Source organism: Neofelis nebulosa, chromosome 4 (assembly GCF_028018385.1).
Source record: "Neofelis nebulosa isolate mNeoNeb1 chromosome 4, mNeoNeb1.pri, whole genome shotgun sequence".
In the NCBI taxonomy this organism is placed as follows: domain Eukaryota; kingdom Metazoa; phylum Chordata; class Mammalia; order Carnivora; family Felidae; genus Neofelis; species Neofelis nebulosa.
In genome coordinates, this window is record NC_080785.1 from 143,674,435 (window position 1) to 143,695,173 (window position 20,739).

Sequence of the window (20,739 nt, forward strand, 5' to 3'; positions counted from 1 at the left end):
TGGGTGGCTGAGTCCGTTAAGCCACCAACTTTGGCTCAGGTCATCATCTCAGGGTTCAGTTTGTGAGTTTGAGGCCCCCATTGGGCTCTGTGCTCACAGCTCAGAGCCTGGAGCCTGATTCAGATTCTTTATCTCACTCTCTCTCTGCCCTCCCCTGTTCACACTCTGTCTCTCTCTCAAAACTAAATAAACATTAAAAATTATTTAAAAAGCAAAATAGTCCTTTAAAAAAAAAACACTGGGGGAAATAGCAGAGGCACAGGGCAGGAGGAGAGTGGTAGTCCCCACCCAGGCGTGGAGGTAAGCTGAAACAGGACAAAGGGCAGTGCAGGGAGCATGGACTCTCTTCTACAAGCAGTGGACACTAAGGGGCAAATTCCAAGCAGCAGAGGGAAACAACGTGACTACAGTTTAAGAGCTCAGCCTGGCAGCCAGGAGGACAGACAGTCAAGACACTGAGGCCAGGTGAGAGGTGATGGCGGCCTGGGGGATAGACATGGGGATGGAACAAATGGATTTGAGATACCTAAGAAGCAGAATGGACCATATCCGGTGGTTGTCTTACAGTGGGGTGAGAGGAGCTTCTGAGAGTCTGAGGGTTTGCTGCAAAGAATACAGGTTCAGCCTGGCTGTGGGGGACACACAGGGTCCCAGGGGGAACACTTCCCAGGTCAGAGGCAAGCTTCCTCCCCTCAAAGCTCACAGAAATGGGCCAAATGAGCCCAAGACTTATACGACCACAGGTCCCTCCCTACAGTGAGTCCCCTTGGCAGGGCCATAGCACGGACAGAGCATGTGCTGTGTGGTCAGACCCTGTCCAACTCTTGGCCACCTCCCGCTGTGTGGCTAGAGGCCACATGCTCAAGCTCACCAAAATATTTTTTACGTGTGTGAAGTTAACTGACTTTTTGTGAGAACTCCCCCAGGCAATTCTTGTGAACACACATTGCAGTGGATAGAGCATGAGCTCTGTGATCAGATCTTGCCCAAATCTCGACAAACAGGTACTGAACTACCATTTACTGAGGAATTATTGCATGCAATTCCAGCCAAGTGCTCGCAGGCAGCACGGTAGGGTACGGTGGCACTCAAATACTGAAGGGGGGTTAGTTCCCTATGCTAAGCAGCCCCTGACGGACACTAAGCTCTGGACACTTCCTGTGTTCCCCCTGGGACCCCTGTGCATCCCCCACAGCCAGGCTGAACCTGTATTCTTCGCAGCAAACCCTGCACACATTCTTAGCAACCCCCCCACCCCCCACCGCCTCCACAACCGCCAAGGCTCAGAGCAGCGAGGCCAGAAGTATCTCTCCTCAGGCACCAAGCAGATCCCAGCTAGGATGGGCAGCCCAGTGCACCGAGTGTCCCTGGGGGATACCTGGAGCAGGCAAGTGCACCCCGACATAGAGTGTGAGAGGAACATACAGTCTTTCAACGTGGAACGGCTCACCAACATCCTTGATGGCGGAGCCGAGAACACTGCACTCCGGAGGAAAGTTGGTAAGAAGAGGCTGGGATGCTTTTCTTGGAAGAAGAGCCCTTCGCTAGCAGTCCCAACTTCAAATAACAAATTTGATCTCAAAATCTCACCGTTAGAGATTCATTCCTTTGGGCTCTAAAGACGTCTTAAACCTGTTCGTATTCCCTGAGCCCACCTGAAGGATAGAAGAGTCCTAGGCAGCAGAAGACCTGGGTGCTGGTCCTTATTCTGCCACTGCATAGCTTTGTAATCTTGGGCAAGTCACTTTCCCTCCTCGGGTGCTTGGTCATTGTGTCTGTAAAATGATAGTAATGTCTGACTTCCTTTCCACGTCCATGAGGCAAGCGGGTGGGAAGATCTGAAGGTGCCAGGAACCTCACCCAGATCTCTAAGCCTTCGGTTCTTTGTTTTTTGGAAGAGAGCATCATCCACAGTGATCCAAAATGCAGCCTGAAGGATAATTATTTCATGACCCAGAATGAATGTTATGAGGCCGCCGTTCAGAGGAAATTCCACATCCAGACAATAGCAAAGTGCCTGGGCTGGTCGGAAAACAGTCCTGAATTATTTTACGCTTACAGGTACTCACTCCCAGGGTAGCCCCACCAGAGAGGAATCTACCTGGGATCACCTGGAAACCCTTAACCCCATGAGTGATTTTCCCCTACTTTAAAGGCAGTGGCTGTCGGGAAAGCAGGATGGCAGGTGCCCCTTCCCTCCTGCATGCTGCCAGGCTGATGGTACCGGGTCCCTGTCTCCAAGGCACTACTCAACCACTGCATCTCTCCCCAACAGAGCCGTTTCTGGAGAAGTGGCCTTAAATATACACAGCCTTTTCCTGAAAGCCCTCAGGAGCCTGGGCTCAGAGGAGCAGATTGCCAAATGGGCCCCACTCTGCAATAATTTCCAGATCATCACAACATACGCCCAGACAGAACTGGGACACGGTGAGCCAGGGCTCCTGACGCCGTGTACAGGTTGTGCAAGGTTCCGGAGAGCCCATTCACATCTCAGTGGTCAGACATTGTACAGATTTCATGTGAAAACATTCCAGCGGGTGGCAGGCAAGGGTCTTGAAGGAGGAGGTACCTTTTTCTAATTTACACAAACAGGTTGTATGAGCTAGCAATGGGCAAGTCATTCCTTCTGGAAATGTCAGCGACCATCCCTTGTCATGGGCTGGCCATGTGTCCCCCTCACAGCCCACGGGTGAAAGAGGAGAGATGCCTGAGGGTACAGCGGGGAGCTCCCCCCACCCCAGACTAGGCGGGTGCCTGGCAGTTCCAGGCCCACCAGGACACTCCTCCCCAGGTGAGATGCCTACCCTGGCCCCATGTCTAACTCCCCTCCTTGATTCCAAGGGACACATCTTCAGGGCCTGGAGACTGAAGCCACCTATGATGCAGCCACCCAGGAGTTTGTGGTACACAGCCCCACGATGACTGCCACCAAATGGTGGCCTGGGGACCGTGAGTATCCATCACCCCCCCACCCCAGCCCCATCCGTCCCCAGTGAGAACAAAGTTGGACAGCAGAATAGCACTGGCTCTGATTCCAGTGCACCTTGGATTGATGCCCTGGTCTAGGCTAGTGACCTTGAGCAAATCAATTCACTTTCTTGAACTTCAGGGTCTCACTTTAAACAGGTGGGATGTGAATAATTTCATCAGCGAGCAGCTGAGAGGCCTCCAAGGGAACTTTGAAGTAGCTGAGGAAACCAACTCAACTGTGGGGAATGAGGGCCAAGGCCTCTCTCACAAGCATGCTGCCCCCACACAGACGCCACGCATGCGCACGCGCACACACACACACACACACACACACACACACACACACAGAACCACAGCCTAGTCCCAGGCACTCTCCACAACCCCAGGTCCTCTCATCGCCCAGGTTAATGATTAGGCTTCCATTCGATCACACAGTTAGAGAGAAAAACATCGCTCCCTGCCCCTGCTCCAGACACGGAGGAAGGCAGGCTCAGAGCCAGGTCACTGGCACCACACTGCCCCCGGTGGCCACCAGGTGGCGACCACACCTTGCTTCCCTGAAGCTCTGATTTCCTGAGAGGGGGCACCACCAAAGCCCTCTTCCCCAGATGTGACAACACACCTCCGATGGCACTTCCAGACCCATTTGATGAACACTTACATGGGGAAGAAAACACAATGAATATGAAGAATACAACTAAACACAAAGAGACAGGCGAGAGATCAGCAGAGAGGGAGAAAGATTGAAACAGAGAGAATTCTGAGAAATAAGGGAGCTACAGGAGAGCACAATGAGAGAGAGGGAGGGAATGGATGTCAGATGTCTGATGTCAGAGCCGCAGAAAAAAAGAAACCACATTTGCAATCAGGCTAGGTTGAAATCCCAATTCTGCCCCCTCCAGGCCAGTGACCTTGAGCACATCACTCTCCTCTCTGAGCTTCAGTTTCCTGACCTGAAAAATGGGGCTCATCGGTAATACCTGCACTGCAAGAACTGGAAAGCATCAGCACAGGGTCCAGCACCACCTGGATATTGAGAAATGGCAATTATCTGTATTCATTATTATTAGGTGGATGATAGATTCATTTATAGACTTTTGAGGACAGAAAAAACAAAAAGCTTGCTCATTCCACAGTGCCTTTTGCAAAACACTGCTGGATTTATTTGGCTCTTTAGGGGGCAGTTCCCCCTCTCTGGGATCAGTGACTTTTTGAGGCCACAAAGGCGCCCATCGGCTGGGATGGGGAGAGGGAAACAGAGCACACCTCTCCCTGTGGTAAGGGACCAGTTTTCTCACCACGGATCCTGACATGCGCACTCCTGCAGCTCTGATGTATAGACCCTATCTCCCAGATTCCCAAGAAAATGACTCAAGATCTCCAGCAGCCTCCTTGAGCCTCCCGACCCTGTGTACTGTGCCTGTGTACTGTGGGGTGGTTGCTCCACAAACCTGACACTTAGAACCCCTGAACCTCCAGCCACCGAATGGCTGTCCATAAAGCCCTCCAACCCAGTGCACTCTAGAGCCAGACAATCCCATTAAAGTGCTCTGGACTGTTCCAGTCACTTCCAAGGAGGAGTCAAGGTGAGTCAAGGGATATCCCAAAAAAGCATTGCTTTGCTACCCTAGATGCTATCTCTTCCTCTTCCTGGCCCCACGAAGCCAAGCCAGCCCTCAAGCTTCTGAGCACACCGCTCCCTTTGCCTTGCCCTCCCTGACCTGTGTGCCCTCCTCCCCTGGAAAATACCCCTTACCCTTCAGGCTCCTTGTACATCCTCCTCTGACCCACACCATTTGTGAAGGCAGATCAAACAAACCCTATCCTGGCCTCATAGAGTGCCCTGCCCTGCCCCATGCCACCACACTGGTCCTCCTAACCCATTACAGACTGGACCCACATCCAGGCTCCTGATGAGGAGAGTCAGCCTGCCTGCTCTGTACGCCAAGTCCTCCTACACCAGAGATCATGCTGGGCCTCTCGTGTTTCTGCCCTCAGTGGGACGGTCAGCCACCCACGCCTTGGTCCAGGCCCAGCTGATCTGCTCAGGAGCCCGGCAGGGAATGCACGCCTTTATTGTGCCCATCCGGAGCCTCGAGGACCACACCCCACTGCCAGGTAAGCCCATGTGACTCCCAGGACCCCTGCCAGGACGGCCTCCCTGTCCTAAGGCCCCAGAGGTCATGGGAGAAGCTAGGACATGTCTCCCTTGGGCAGGGAGGAGTCCGGTTGGACAGCCCTCATGCTAACTGGCTGGGTGAACTTAAGCAAGAATCAGCACCCAATCTGACCTCAGCCTGGTCCCCTGCAAAACAGATATAAAACCCCAATGTCACAGGCTGCCGTGAGGCTCAGAGGAACTGGAACGTGTGTGTGGTACCCCACACAAAGTACTTGGCTGATAGATGTTCCCGTCTCCATCTCCTTCTAGGAATCACTGTTGGAGACATCGGGCCCAAGATGGGCTTTGACTATACAGACCATGGCTTCTTGCGACTGGACCATGTGCGGATCCCCAGAGACAACATGCTGAGTCGCTTTACACAGGTGGGGGTCCTGGAGATGCTGCAAACTTATGCTGCCTGGAGAGGGAATGGTGGCCCCCTGCAGATTGCTGCTGTCTCTGGGTCCTCCCCCATAGGGCAGAGAAGCAGACCCCACCTCAGAGAGGCTCTGGTATCCCACAGATCTGTGTAAAAACCCAGTTTAGAAGCAGTGTGATATTGGGCAAGTCACTTGGCCTACCTGAGCCTCAGAGTTACCACGGGTAAATGGGAAGGTAGAGCAGTCATGGGGTAGGGTGGCAAAGCAATGTGAGAAGAGGGAAGGGCTGAGAGTGAAAGCGTATTTACCTGCAGTGAGGCCTAGACACAGCCAATCACAGACCGGACACTGGCCAGGTGTTAGAGGAAGTTCTGGAGGTCCCCATCTTGCCAGGCATTACCTTTAAGCTGTGGATTTGGGGGAGGTCCTAGGTGTCCAAGGTGAGGAGCTGTGAACCAAGGCACTTAGGGCAGTGGCTGTTTCGCAAAAAGCACGGGTGTGTTTAACAATCAGCGCGGCCACACCAGCACGCTCTGGCTGGTAGTTGGCCATCTGTCCCAGGTGAGCGGTTTGAGGACTGTGGTGCCTGCAGGGCATGAAGCCCATAGTTATGGGTATAGGACAGTCTGGGGAGTCTTGGCTCAGACTCAACACCTGCCTTTGGCCCACCAGGTCTTGCCAGATGGCACCTACCTCAAGCTTGGAAAATTGCAGATCAACTACCTTTCCATGGTGATAACACGGGTGAATCTGCTCTGGGGCGAGGTAATACCCATTCTGCAGAAGGCCTGTGTCATCGCCATTCGCTACTCGGTCATCCGCCGGCAGTCCTGCCTCCGGCCCAGGCAAGACGCACCCACAGGCTGACCACTACAGACAGAACTAGCTCTGATTCCCACAGCACCTGCCCCCTGCTGCCACCCCTCTGCCAGAGTGGGGTGCTGGGAATACACATCACCCCTGTAACACACACGCAACACCTGCCCAGACCTAGCCCATCTGGCCATGTCTGTAGGGTCTCTGTTGGCTCCCTCTAACCCCTGGCTGACTGGCTGCCCATCCTGTGTCTGTCAGTGTCTGACCCCATGGGGTTTCTGTGAGATCATTTGTCTTTGGCCTGGACCATCAGATCTAACTCAGTCTGTCTGTCCAAGTCCAACTGGGTCCTACCCGGCTATGACCAGCTGAGTGTGTCTGGGTCAGCCGCTTGCCAAACTGCAGGTGACTGTGGCTCCTGAGTTTGTTCTGTCAGGATGTGAGTGATTGTGTCTGGAAAAGCCCAACTGTCATACCAGACAGTATACGGCTGAAGTCGGTTCTGTCTGGCTGGAACTGTCAGCATCCTGTGGTATGTCCAAGTCTGGATCCATTTTGTTGTATGTGACTGTGTCAAGCTAATCCTCCCTCTGCCCTATGGGACCAAATAGCCAACTACTCTCTGTTTTTTAACATGTGTATGTGTACCCATGCATATGCATGCCTGTGGAAATGCACACAATTGCCAGATTCAGCAAAAGAAAATACAGGACTGCCTGTAAACGGCAAATAATTTTGCTGTAAACAGAAAATAATATACAACCACTATGTCCCACATGGGGACATGCACCCAGGATGTGGCAACATGGAGCTGAGCATATGGTGCCCCAGTGAGCATGGCAGGGGAGGTACAGCCATAACTGATTCAACTAGTGGTGCTGAGGGATGGGCTTCAACCTGCCAGTTCTTGTCCCAACTCTGCCAAGTGACCCTGGGCAAGTCCTTTGCCCTCTCTGGGCCTCAGTTTTTTCACCTGTAATGTGAAGATGAGAGAACTTCCAGCCCAAGAACCTGGCGATGTTTCATGCCATGGACTGAAGGATCCAGCAGTCTAAGCAAAATGGACTGCAGGTCAGATGCCAGGCAGACCTGGGTGGACCACAGCTAGGCCACTTGCCAGCTGTGGGAGCTTATGCTAGTCACCCCACCTCTTTGTCCCTCAACTTCCTCACCTACGACACAGGGTGACAAGAGCAATCTTTCAGGGCAGTGCTAAGAGTAAAAAGCAACAAAGCATGCCAGGCCCGTAGCCCAGGACCCTTTCCTCTGGCAAACCCAGGGTCCCTGTGCTGGCCCGGGCTTCAGATTCCTGGGGTTAGGGAGTCTTCTCTGGAGGACAGGGGTGCCAGGGAAAGGTGCTGCTGCCGTCCCATCCAGACTTCAGTTTTCTGGGTTGCAGAAGTGTCCCAAGTATGGTTATAAAAGTATGTGTCTAAGTGAGGGGTTGCTGACCTGGGTTCCTCCCAGAGAGCCATGGGAGGCTCCTCACATTCATGCTTTCTTTTAATCCACAAAATAGTTACTCCAGGCCCCTTCATGCTGGATACAGTCTCGGGCCCTGAAGACACAGCAACAGACAAGGCAAATACAGTCCCTACCTTAGGATTCCATCAGACCCCACTTCACATCCTCAGAGTTACTGATTAGGCTCGATGTACCTCCCAGCACATACGACGTGTACCTGGACTTTGAAAGGTCAAGTTTCAAATCATCAGGGGTACAAGACCACAACGCTTTACTTGAAATCCTTGGGACCAAATGTGTTGGAATTCATAGCTTTCAGATTTTAGCAGGATAATATGGTGCATATGCTGTAATTTTGTAAACTTCCCCCATAAGGGGCAACATCCATAAGCAAACATGTCAATACTTCTGCAGAGAATTGTGTGGATATTCATGTTAGATAGAATTTTAAGATCATTAATAACTTCATGTCAGTTCAGGTCAAGTTTTGCAGTGAGTTATAAAAAACTATCAGGTTTTTAAAATTTATTTGAGAGAGCAAAAGCGAGCGAGGGAGAGAGGCAGGGAGGGAGTAGGAGAGAGAAAACCTCAAGCAGGCTCTGCACTGTCAGCCACATGTGGGGCTTGAACCATGAGATCATGACCTGAGCTGAAATCAAGAATCAGATGTTTAACCAACAGGTGCCCCCCCACAAAAGCTATCAGTTTTTAAGTATTTTATGGGACTGGGGATATGGGAAGTGGGGAGGTGGCATGTAGCAATCTTCTAAACCTTCTTCTTTTCTTCCACTCAGTGACCCAGAGGCAAAAGTCCTGGACCACCAGACACAGCAGCAGAAACTCTTTCCTCAGCTGGCCACAGTCTATGCATTCCATTTCCTGACAAACAACCTCTTGGAATTCTTCCACAGCTCCTACGATGCCATTCTGAACAGAGACTTCAGCATCCTGCCTGAGGTACCTGCTGTCTGCTGGGGGTGGAGGGGTGGGGTGCAGGAGCTGGGAAATGGCTGAAATTGTTCTCATCACTGGGATGCAGCCACAGCCCTGTTCCCACAGGCTCCTTCTACTATCTCCTCTCAGCCTTCCAACATCCCAGGGCACCCAGGGTGAACTGTACCTCGACATATAAATCCACCTACATCTGGCCTCCAGAAAGCTCCAAAAATGTTAGAGGGAATAATCACACATAATATATACAACACAGGAGCACAATCCCTGGTGTGTATTTGAAATCTAAAAAGCCCCCCAAAATTACAGTCATTGAGAACACATTTGGTGGCACAATTTGACCTGAATTGATCTGATTTATCCCACTGGACGTATATACATTTTGCAGCAGAAATATTAATGAGTTTGATCACTAAGGCTGCCCCAGACTCTTCTGGGTATTATATATAATCTACCTTAAATGCCCTGCTTTAGCTTTCTAAAATTCAAAAAACATTGATTCCAAAATACATCCGGCCCCAAGGGTCTCAGATAAAGGACCAAGGACTTAGATATACTGTAACATTTAGTCCACCAGACCCTGGGCTTCATAAGCATAGCTTCATTAATTCTCAATTGTAGAGCAGGCAGCATTTTATATTCCCATTTTACAGATTAGGAAAGTGAAGCACAGAGAGGTTAAGGAACATAACCTTCCTCCCAAGGACTTAAAAGTCTGAAAGATAGATTAAAGGCTTTCAAGAACCAAAAGCTCAAACCAGGTCTGCAGCCTGGAAGCTCCTCGTACAACCCAGGCCAGTGGGCTGGTGGTGGACCTCCACCCTCACAGGACAGCTCTCCAACAACCCCACTTGACCAGCAAAATCTGCAACTCCTGGATGATGGTGAGCCCAGTCCTGGAAGCACCCTCTTCCAGGGATCCTGGAGACACTGGCCTGGACAGTTTTCCTTTGTCTTTACTACAGCTACATTGCGTCATTGTGTGATCTTGGGCAAGTCACATAACATCTCTGAGTCTCAGCCTTCTCAGTCATAAAGTTGAGAGCTGAGGAAACAATCTTATGTCACGGGGTTGTCATGGACATACAGCAGGTTGTATGAGCAGTAAGCATGGTTGTTACCAGAGGGCCCCCTTACTTGCCCTGACCCCCTGTTCTCACAGCTTCACGCACTGAGCTCAGGAATCAAGGCCATGGTGTCAGACTTGTGCAGCTGGGGGACTGAGCTGTGCCGCAAAGCCTGCGGCGGCCATGGCTACTCGAAGCTGAGTGGCCTGCCCTCACTGGTCGCCAGAGTGACAGCCGCCTGCACCTATGAGGGTGACAACACTGTGCTCTACCTGCAGATGGCCAGGTAAGGCCCCTGCGTGGGTTGAAGCGGCAGCCGATGTCCATGGTGGGAACGGACGCTGGGCAGGGCCATGCGGAGACCACCCAACCAACCCACACAGTCTGGATCCCGCCCATCCGGAGCCTTAGGAAGGCTGGAGAAGAGTGCAGCTTTCCCTTGCTTCACATTCTTCGGTGGCTCCCCACTGCTAGTGGGAAAATGCCACACTGCCCGCCCCCATCCCCACTCCCCCCACCTCCCTTCCCCAGCTGGCCAAGTTTCCTCTTTCCCAGCACGGGCTTCACGAACGCTCCCTTCCCTCGCCTGAATACTCTGGCCTGGCCTGCTGGGCCTGCTGCTGTAAGCAGCTCATTCTGCGGGGCGCTGCTTAGATGCCCACCCTGGCCCTCCCACTCAACACCATCCGAGTGTCTCTTCTCGGTGAGCCAGATCTCCTGGGGCCTTGCCCACCAACTGTCCTCAGGATTAGCACAGGGCCTGCTCACGGAAGCTCCCACCTGAGAGGCAGGAAGGGACCCAGGATTCGCAACCGACAAGTGGTGGCTTCTGTTCATTCTCTTCTGTCTGTGGGGGCTCGGACTGACCAGGCCTTTCACATTTATCTATCCTCGGGTGACTCAACAGGGCACATGTTTCCCCATGCAAGGAGAAAGGGCTTGCTAGCAAACAGGCTATATAATATTCTTGAAAAAATTTATAATATGTAGTATTATGGTGCTTTTTTTTTTTTAATTATAAGGGGGATACAGTATCATGTATTAGAAATTCTGTGTCCCACATTATAAAAGCAATACAAATATTTTCTCAGTTTTCACAAACCTTCTATCAGGTGAGTATTATTATCCCCATCTAAATATGGAGACACTGAGGCCAAGGGAGGTGAAGTAACTTCCACAAGCATCACAGAGGTCTCAACAGAGCTGCCTGGGAATCCAGGATTGGCTGAGCCCAGAGCCTATAAGCACTGGATCATCACAGGAAAGAAGCCGAGAGTCACCTGTAATTCTCCCACTCGTGTTAGCCTTCTTACACCTATCCTTTCTCAAGTAAGAAAATTTAATCTCTGCTGCCACTGTACAATTCAGCATAAATCCCCAAATCACAAGATCCTAACCAGAAGAATAAATTCTGTTTGCTCAGATACCAGAAAGGTTTCGGTTCAGGATCTGAGTGTCTACCCAGCTCTGCAGTTCCAGCCTCCTTTCACTGTGGAAGAAACCACAGTCTCAGGGTGCATAGCCCTAAGGGCCTCACAGCTGGGGAGGTGGGGGGGGGAGGGCTTTGGGGTGAGGATAACCATCAGGAGGGACCAGGCAAGAAACTGCATGGTCCTGGTTCTCCTATAGGGAGTCTAAGAGTGTGTGTTTTTGGAGATAGGGGTGCTGGTCTATCCCACAGGGCTCCCGCTGCTCACTGGCTCCCACCCCCACCCCCCACCCCCAGGTTTCTGGAGAAAAACTACCTGCTAGCTCAGGCATCCCAAGACTCCACATCGCAGAGATCTCTCCCTCAGTCTGTTGCGTACCTGACTGCACCTGACCTGGCCAGGTGCCCAGCCCAGAAAGCAGCTGACTTCCTCCACCCACAACTCTACACCACTGCCTGGGCACACGTGGCAGCCAGGTGAGCAAGAAATTGGCCATTCCACTTGGAGACGGGCTCCTTCCTACACTAGGGCCTTTGGGATGGGATGGGTGAGCATTCATGCATACTCCTCTAAAAAGCACCCCCTTCCCCAACCTCAGTCCTCTCAGTTCCTGTCACCGTGGGCAGAGAAGGGGAAGTCACATCCATCAGCCACCATCACTTCCCCATCCTCATTGAGCTAGTGGGACATCACCCCTCTGGCCAGTGCAAGGAACTTTTTATATCTATAGGTGTTTACTGTGATTTGCAATGCAACGAATGTACCATGTGTAAGTACCACATCAGTATGTAAATACCAACAAATAAATAAAAGTAAACACCAATATTCATAGAGGTCCTAATACCCCAACCTGTGGTTCCCAGGATAGTTAATAATTGTTTCAAAGTCATGAGCAACTCTGGACATTCATTTATTTATTCCACAAATATTAAATTCCTACAATGTGCTAGGCACTATTCTAGGTACTACAGATCTATTAGTAAACCAGTCAAGAAAAGCCTAAGCCTCACAGATCTAATATTTTAGTTAGGGGAGGTAGAGAGTGCATAATAAGGCTGCTCAGGGTAATTAAAATGCCATTATACTGACTTTTGCTTGGACCTCAATGTGACATCTGTTTATTCCCTGACAAGAAAAAAAATAAATATCGCTTAATAAACAGTTTGCTTTGCATACAAATTCCAAGGATCATGAGCGGATGGTCAGGAAATAGAAAATAAAAGGAAAAGGTTAAGTAAATGGCAAATGACCAATTTAGTGGTTTGGAGAACAAGGGTTTGTTTGGTTTTCTTTTCTTGCCTTTTAAGTTTCCTTAGGAAGAACCTGAAACAGACTGGGTGACTGACAGGCCTCACTAGCCTTTACAGGAAAACCACTGTCTTTGCTCAGCCACAGAAGTTACTGGTATCAGGATGGTGTCTGCATTAGAAAGGAGGGTCAGTGCCTGCCCTAGAGTGCTCAGGCTTTACAGGTCAGAGGTTAAGCTGCTAGTTATGTGACTCTGGACCAGTTAGTTACTAGTTATGTGACCCTGGACCAGTTAGTTAACCAGTTTGGGACTCAGTTTTCCCCATTGTAAATTGGGAATGCCTACCCTTAAAAGGGTTCAAGAGAGGGGCACCTGGATGGCTCAGTTGGCTAAGCATCTAACTCTCGGTTTCAGCTCAGGCTCGGGTCATTATCTCATGATTCACGAGCTGGAGCCTATTTGGGATTCTCTCTCTCTTCCTTTCTCTGCCCCTCCCCTGCTCAAGCTCTCTCTCTCCAAATAAATATTCAAAAAAAATTTTTAAGAGTTAAAAAGATAATGTGTAGCATTTAGCCTTGTAACACAAATAGTCAATAAATGGGAATTACTGTATTTCTATTTCTGAGGGACCCCAGGCAGCCTGAGACCAAACTCCACCAGTCCCTTTCCCACTCAGTCAGGAAGCTGAACCTTTTTTTCTTTGGCCTTCAGGCTCATAAAGGACTCAGTGCATCACTTGCAGACTCTGATGCAGTCCGGGGCTGACAGGTATGAGGCATGGAACCAGACCACTGTCATGCACGTCCAGGCTGCTAAGGTGAGCTGCCCATCAGCTGAAGCTCCAACTGAAAGGGGCCTATTTGGTTTCCCCAGCAGGCCACCATGCTGAGAAAATCTGAGCTCTGCCATTATTCCCCAGCCCTGCTCAGTGGCTGCCCTCATTTCACTTCCAAGGCTTTTGTGCAGGGTATTTTAATTAAAGGACTTAACTCCAAAGCAATCTTGCTGACAGCTCTTAGGGGAAAAAAAAAAAAAAATGTAATGAGGCAGTGTTATTGGATTTGCTTCAGGTTGTTCAAATATTTCCTCCCAGATAGAAAAGCAGGTTAAGTCTCCCCTTAGCCCCACAGGCGATCCTTAGATGTCTGTTTCAATTTCTACTATGTTTTGTGTTTGTGCATAATTCACATTCAGTCAGCAAATATTTGACCACCCCCTCAACACCAGGCATCGGGCTGGGCACTGTGAGACACAGGCTGCCACAGGATCCCAGAGATGTACGTCTCTACCCAGCTTGAGGACCACAAAGTCTTCCCAGAAGTGGCATGTAGGCCAAGACTTCCAGGATGAGCTGAAATTAGCCAGCCAAAGGGTAGAGGCTGTGGTTTTGGAAACGAAGATTTCCTGGCAAAGGGAACAGCAGGTGAAGAAGGAAGAGGCAAGAAAAGGCATGGTGCTTGAGAAAATACAGATCCTCAAGGAGGAGCTACAGGAGGAAGCCTGAAAGCAGAAGAGGAAGGCAGGTTGGGGAGGAGAAAAGATAGGTTAGGCCTGGGACCTTCTGCATCACTACGAGAAGTTTGGTTTTGTTTTTATTGCAATGGGACATCTTTGCAGACTTTGTATCAGGGGAGTGAGGTGATGAGAGTTTCATTGTAGAAGAGACATGCAGGCTGCCTAGGGGGCCACTCAGGAGCAGGCAGCAGCAGTCTGGGCAAGGGCTGAGGGTGGTCCCAACCATGAACCTGGCAGAGGGCATGGAGAAAAGTGAGTGGATGCAGACATATTAAGAGCGCAGAAGTAAGGAACAAGTCTCAGAGAGTAACGGGGTGAGAAAGAGCTCGAGCTTAGGCAGCTGGCACTCTGACCCTACCTACAGCTGGAAAACCCATGGTGAACACTTCAATCCTCAGGCATCAGGCCCAGGAAATGGCAGGAAAGCCCAAAGAAGTGTTTGGTAGCAGCCCTCACTCGGCAGGCTGGGCATGAGCGCCACCTGGTGACCCACCACCCCTCCCACATCAGCTGGTGCTGGTATTAACTCTGCCACCATCCACTGGGCTGTGTCCACCGCAGGGGCACTCCCTGCTATGCTAAATGTCCTATTAACACAGAGGAGGGTGAGCCGAGGCTGTGCTCTCATCAGACTACCAAAAAAGGAACCACAGCTACCCATTATTCATCCATTTTCCAAACCTATGCCCTGCCTTCCAAAGGACCAGACAATGCGTGCCAGGGTTACCTCATTTAACACATACAACCCTGGGGGTGAGAGTAGTATAATCTCCATTTTAAGGATGTGGAAACAGAACTAAAAGGAATGAAGTCCCAGAGGTAGGAAATAGTTATGATGCTTTGCTTTGCTTTCTTTTCCCTCATGGATGCAAGCCGTGTCCCCAGAGAGCCACTGTGTGTGAGGGAGGGAGGTGATCCCCAAGTTCTAGGGGCACCAAACTCAGCCAGTCTAGAGGAGAAGAGCAAGTCCCTTCTCCCCCAGCCATTGTAAGCTGAAGAAAAGTGGCTTCCTGGGGAGATGGTGCCCAAGATAAGTCTCCAAAGTCATAATGGGCAGAGAAATCTGCAATGTCTGAGCTTCGTGCTTTGGAAGAACCACATACTCTGCAGGAACATTAAGCACCCACCGGGTCCCATCTAGAAACCAGAAATATGCAGGTAGAGAGTGACAACAACACAAGGGGACTGGGGACAGTGGCAGAGTGGTGGACAAGGAACAAGCCCTGGCCTAAGTTCTGTGTGACTTTCCTCTCTATGTGACTGACCCCTGGTTGTCCTTCCTTTTCTGGCCTGTAACTTCCCAGTATGTAAAACAAAGGGGCATCGACAGGAACTTTAAGCTCTGATGGATGGGCTCTCACCCTATAATCTGAGACCCTGCCTCAGAGAGATGTCAGTCCCTAGCACCACTGGAGCAAATGCTGGTACCCACTATAATCCAGCCTCGGTCTCTAATGGCTTTGGCAACACAGCGTAGTCGTTAAGAGCACAGACTCTTAACCGGGAGGTGGACTATTCTGATATGGATCTCGTTGCTACCACTTACTAGCCATGTGACCTTGGGCAAGGAATTTAATCTTTCAGTGCCTCAGTCTCCTCATCTGCAAAATGGAGCTCATAACAGTACCTACCTTTTATGATGATTATGAAGATTAAATGAGTTAATACATGTAAAATTAAAGATGCACCTGGCAATGCAACACATCCCACCCCCTCACCCAAACTAGGCACGATGCAAGATTTAAACCAACATATACAAAAAGTAAATGAAGGGGCGCCTGGGTGGCGCAGTCGGTTAAGCGTCCGACTTCAGCCAGGTCACGATCTCGCGGTCCGTGAGTTCGAGCCCCGCGTCAGGCTCTGGGCTGATGGCTCGGAGCCTGGAGCCTGTTTCCGATTCTGTGTCTCCCTCTCTCTCTGCCCCTCCCCCGTTCATGCTCTGTCTCTCTCTGTCCCAAAAATAAATTAAAAACGTTGAAAAAAAAATTTAAAAAAAAAAAAAAAAAAAAAAAGTAAATGAAGTTCACTGTGTTCAGAGCATGGTGCCAAAGTGGGGTTCACCCTGTCACAGAAGCAGAGGTCAGGGCCCTCAGGCAGTTCTTTTTTGATCACTGCACTCCACAACCCATGGTCCTGAGAAATTAAGGATGTGGCCCTCAGCTTAGAACAGGGGAGCAGGGTCTATCCAGTTTGAGCACGGAGGGCTGTCTGACTCCACAGAGGCAGCAGAGCACATCCGTCCCTCTTCTACCTCCAAATATTGCAAACTCTGCGTGCCTGTGACGACACCAGGTCCAGGTGGCAAAGTGGTGGTGTTCGCACGCGTGCGGAGGCTCCGTGGGAAAGCCAGATCCCTCCCAAAGTGAGAAACCTGATGGGGTCACTTCCCTGTGGAAGACTTTGGTGGTTCTCTGACCCCCACAAAATGAAACCCTGACTGATGTGATTTGAAGCAGGCTTCAAGAGCAAACGGTCAAGAAGGAATTCTTTCTTGAGACGTTTTCGGTGCAAAAAAAGGTAGTTTTATTAAAGCACGGGGACAGGATCCACGTGTTGAAAGAGCTGCCGTGGGGTTGTAAGGAGCGAGTGATTATATACTTTTAAACTGGGAGGGGTAGACACAAAGGAAGTTTCCGAAAGGATTTTCGTAAGTTACAGGATCCTGAAGACCCGGCTGTTGTCAAGCTAAGGCTTTTTCCTCTAGTAAGGTATTAACATTAAGGCAGTTGGAAGTTCCTGGAGGAATGTCACATTCGGCCTGTCTCAAGTACTTGTCAATGGGCTGCAACTTATAAGGAAATTTAATTTCATCTACATTTCTTTTGCATTTGTTCTCCACATCACCAACCATGTCATTCACAGCCCTTTACTGACCCAGGTCCCGGGTGGCCCACCTGCCCTAATGTGTACAGTCTGTCCTCCCCTCAGTAGACTGCTTGCAGCCTCCTGCAAGTACAGCCATGTGCACAGGAAATCCCCCCTGCCTCAAATGGCCTTTCCCATTCTTCGTCCCCCTGAGTAAATTTCTTTGAACCCTCAAGACAGTCTAAGCCTAGCTACTTAAGGCCTTACTGGGAAGCTATCCGGATATCTGCATTTTGACAAGATCACCAGCTAATCTGTCTATAAAGACTTGAGAAGAATTTAATATGCTCTCCTTTCCTCCCTACCCACCTGCCCCCATGGAATTCATATACCTTACCTGATAACTATAGTGTGATTTGTCTTGGAGAGAAGTGGAATATTCAAAATACCTAACAACAGGTAGGGCAGGGGCAAGGGCCAGTCAGAAAGCACTTCAGGCCTAATGGAGGCAGAGGCCTGAAAGTCTCCTGCTGGGTCAGGCATTCATCCTTTATTTGCTGAGCTGTGGGGAGGAGGAAGTCCCAGGGAAGGATCCTGGCTGACCCAAGGGGCTCTCACAGGGTTGAGGGCACTGGTCACTTACCAACTTGTACCAAAAGTTTTATGCTTTTTATGTAAGCTCTGTGCCCAACGTGGGGCTTGAAACTATGACCCTGAGATCAAGAGTCATATGCTCCACCGACTGAGCCAGCCAGGAGCCTGAAAGTTTTATTTTAACCAGTGACAAAGCAAGATTGTTGGATATGGGCTAAATAATAGCCCTGCTTACCTCACAGAGTTTACTCTCTAGCTGGGATAAATTTTGTGTCTATCTTGAGCCTCTACTTTCTCTCCTCCACAACGTACACAAGCACATATATACACACACACACACCACTGCCTTGAACATGGCAAACAATAAATAGCTGTTTTCTTAAGAAGAGTGGTACTGTCCTCCACTGTCTCCAGGCCAGCCTCCAATACCCCTGTATTCTTTCTACTTTTCAAATCTATTTGAAATTTCCCCCAAATAAAATAAGGAAGCTAAGGGCCAAGCTCCAGAGCCCACAAGCCCCCAACATAAGCACACGCCTGCGTGCGCACGCACGCACACACACACACCATCAAAAAGGCTCAGTCAGACCCACAGCCAGGAGAAAAGGCAGCTGCCAGCCCGCTGGGAAACACATGGCCACAGGGGGCTTATTCCAGCAGTCTTCCTAAGCTTCCAGGACTTCTGAGGTCAGAAATCAGAAGCTAATGTATCTTTGTGTCTTTTAGGCACACTGCCATTATGTCAGTGTAAAGAATTTTACAGAAACTCTGGACAAACTAGAAAATGAACCAGCAATTCAGCAGGTGCTCAAACGCCTCTGTGACCTCTATGCTTTACATGGCATCCTGACAAACTCGGGTGACTTTCTTCACGATGGCTTCCTATCTGGGGCCCAAGTGGATGCGGTGAGAACAGCCTACCTGGATCTGCTCCCCCTCATCCGGTAAGTGGCTGGCCCTCAAACCATGGTGATCTTCAGAGACTAGCCCTAGACCCTTTGTTCACTTCAAACTCCAAAACCTTCAGCTCCAAAATCTTGCTAAGTGGGGTCTGGCAAAAGCAGCAAACCACTCTGGAGAGGTTTACACTCTAGCATGATTACATCAACATAAAGCATTATGGATTAGTGAAAGAAAAAAAATTAGGAATAAAAATGCTTAAAAACAAATTATCTCACTATCTCAATTGAACTCTTCAACATTGTAAAGGAAATAGGAATAGTACCTAAAGGAAGCATACCACATATTCATAATATGTAAACTTTAATGAGTCTGAATCATGACTAACATTTAAGGAACGTTTATGTGTGCCAGGCATTATGCCAAAAGCTTTCACATACCTCATCTCATTTAGTCCTTATAGCCTTTTGAAACAAATACTGTTAATCTCCCCATTTCACTGGGGAGGAAATTCAGGCTGAGGGGAGTTAGGTAACTTGCCCAGGGTCTCACAGTCAGCCAGGGAGGAGCCAGATACAATCTGGGGCCTGTCTGACCCCAGAGTATGCGCTTTCAACTGTATGAAAGTTAAGGTGGGGCTACTGTTTATTTCAAACGCATCCTGGTCTTTGTTGAATGTGTTTAAGTGAGTTCCTACTAAGTTGACTACTTATTTTAATCCTTCCTCATCTCCAAGGTGAGATTTTTTTTTTAAACTCAGCAATTCATACACTGATTCATAAAACAATAATACAAATAGTTCTTAAATGCAACATAATGCAGTGTAGTTTAGGGTCATGACATATTAATGCAATACTTTCATTCTGTTACATTATATATAATGTAAATGATCACTTTAAACACATTGAAACCAAAGCCCCAATCTGAACAGAGCACTGGCAGAAAGAAATTAAAATAATACAGAGCAGTCACCACTGTCCATAAGTGAAAAATGGGCTGCCTTGAGAACGCAACCTTTTCTGAGGAAATATGATGCCATTTTATATGGGGTGGTATGGTGTGTGTGTGTGTGTGTGTGTGTGTGTGTGTGTGTGTCTTACCCTACGACCTCCAATAGCTCACATAATCTACAAGACTAAGATAATAAAAAGGAAAAAGATTTGAAATTTAAAAAATAAGCTACTCATGACAAAGTTAAAAAAAAAAAAAGACTAGATCAAATTAGTTTTATTTCTAACAACATGTAACATGTTATAAACCATTTATGGCTTCACATAAGCACCTAACAGATACTTGGCAGTCGGTAAATGCTCAATTAAATCATCAAAACTGTCAAAAATACATTTTATAGAATTATGCCCCAGGTATTAAACTTTCCCTAATGTACAGACTCCAGTGGTGTGAACCACTAATAGCAGAACTGAGTATTGCACAGTTCAGCCCAAGTGTATCTAATCTGGAAATGCTTGGCATTTTTTTTAATAGTTTACTTATTTTGTGAGAGAAAGCATGAGTGGGGCAGGGGCAGAGAGAGAGGAAAAGAGAGAATCCCAAGCAGACTCCACACTCAGCTCAGAGCCCGACGAGGGGCTAGAACCCAACCATGAGATCATGGCCTGAGCCAAAATCGAGAGTTGGATGCTAAAACAACTGAACCGCCCAGGAGCCCAGGAAATGCTCAGCATTTAAAGTACATGAAGACAATAATATTCTAGCCCTGATTGGCAGTGATGATGAAACACAAAAGGTCACCTTAACACTTCATAAGCATGATTGTTCTTAACCTGCAACGGCATTTCTAAGTGCTTGCCTTGGTGCCAAAGACTTACAACTTAGGACAAGACCAGCAGCACTGACACAAATAGGCAACTTATGCATGCACTGAACCCACAAACTGACTTACTCACATATGTACTTAAGTAATCTTCCTATTATTGCAAGGTTGTCAAGTATGTTACAGACTCCATGCTTACAAAAGTTCTGTGTCACAATTCTCTGCCTGATTACTTGGTATCAACCTGATTTCTGAGATGACAAATAAAGGATGGCACGCTATTCCATGTGATGCTAAGAACCAGCTCTGTGTGCAATGGTACTTAGCTGACCCAGTTTATAGTTGTTTAAGGGGTCGTAAGGTCGTAAAATCTCAGTTGGGGGACATTCAGGTGAAGATGGCACGTTGAACATATGCATTTACTTTTGTTCTCCTGAAACCCAACAAAACACCAGCAAAGGGATTAAAACTTTTAAAAAGGTATAGACCCACAAAAAGAAAGAAAACAGGAAAGGAAACCTAATACAGTGATTTAGCAGACCTGGGGAAACTGGATCATAAATCAGAAGTGGGAAACAAGTTATACCAAAGAACCCCAAGAACTAGTAGTGCTGTGTACCTCTGGCAATGGGGATGAAGGTAAGACCCACAGGATGGGCT

The 20,739-nt window shown here is 48.9% G+C and overlaps 1 protein-coding gene and 1 long non-coding RNA gene across 4 annotated transcripts in view; one reads left to right on the forward strand and one right to left on the reverse strand.

The window, feature by feature from the left end:
• Positions 1 to 20,739, reverse strand: part of LOC131509986 (uncharacterized) — a 110,694-nt gene that overhangs the window by 85,121 nt on the left and 4,834 nt on the right. The window lies entirely within an intron of this gene.
• ACOX2 (acyl-CoA oxidase 2) overlaps positions 1 to 20,739 on the forward strand; it is a 30,447-nt gene that overhangs the window by 1,187 nt on the left and 8,521 nt on the right. For 2 of the 3 annotated variants that reach the window (XM_058726366.1, XM_058726367.1), the window contains 12 exons: positions 1,318 to 1,500; positions 1,899 to 2,061; positions 2,276 to 2,427; positions 2,842 to 2,949; positions 4,969 to 5,088; positions 5,402 to 5,517; positions 6,187 to 6,359; positions 8,589 to 8,751; positions 9,908 to 10,098; positions 11,539 to 11,718; positions 13,203 to 13,308; positions 18,132 to 18,349. In XM_058726366.1, the coding sequence (XP_058582349.1) occupies positions 1,341 to 1,500; positions 1,899 to 2,061; positions 2,276 to 2,427; positions 2,842 to 2,949; positions 4,969 to 5,088; positions 5,402 to 5,517; positions 6,187 to 6,359; positions 8,589 to 8,751; positions 9,908 to 10,098; positions 11,539 to 11,718; positions 13,203 to 13,308; positions 18,132 to 18,349 (1,850 nt within the window). In that variant the 5' untranslated portion in view covers positions 1,318 to 1,340. Of the gene's footprint in view, positions 1 to 263; positions 466 to 1,317; positions 1,501 to 1,898; positions 2,062 to 2,275; positions 2,428 to 2,841; positions 2,950 to 4,968; positions 5,089 to 5,401; positions 5,518 to 6,186; positions 6,360 to 8,588; positions 8,752 to 9,907; positions 10,099 to 11,538; positions 11,719 to 13,202; positions 13,309 to 18,131; positions 18,350 to 20,739 lie in introns of those variants that run through there. The other variant, XM_058726369.1, reaches the window with a different exon arrangement.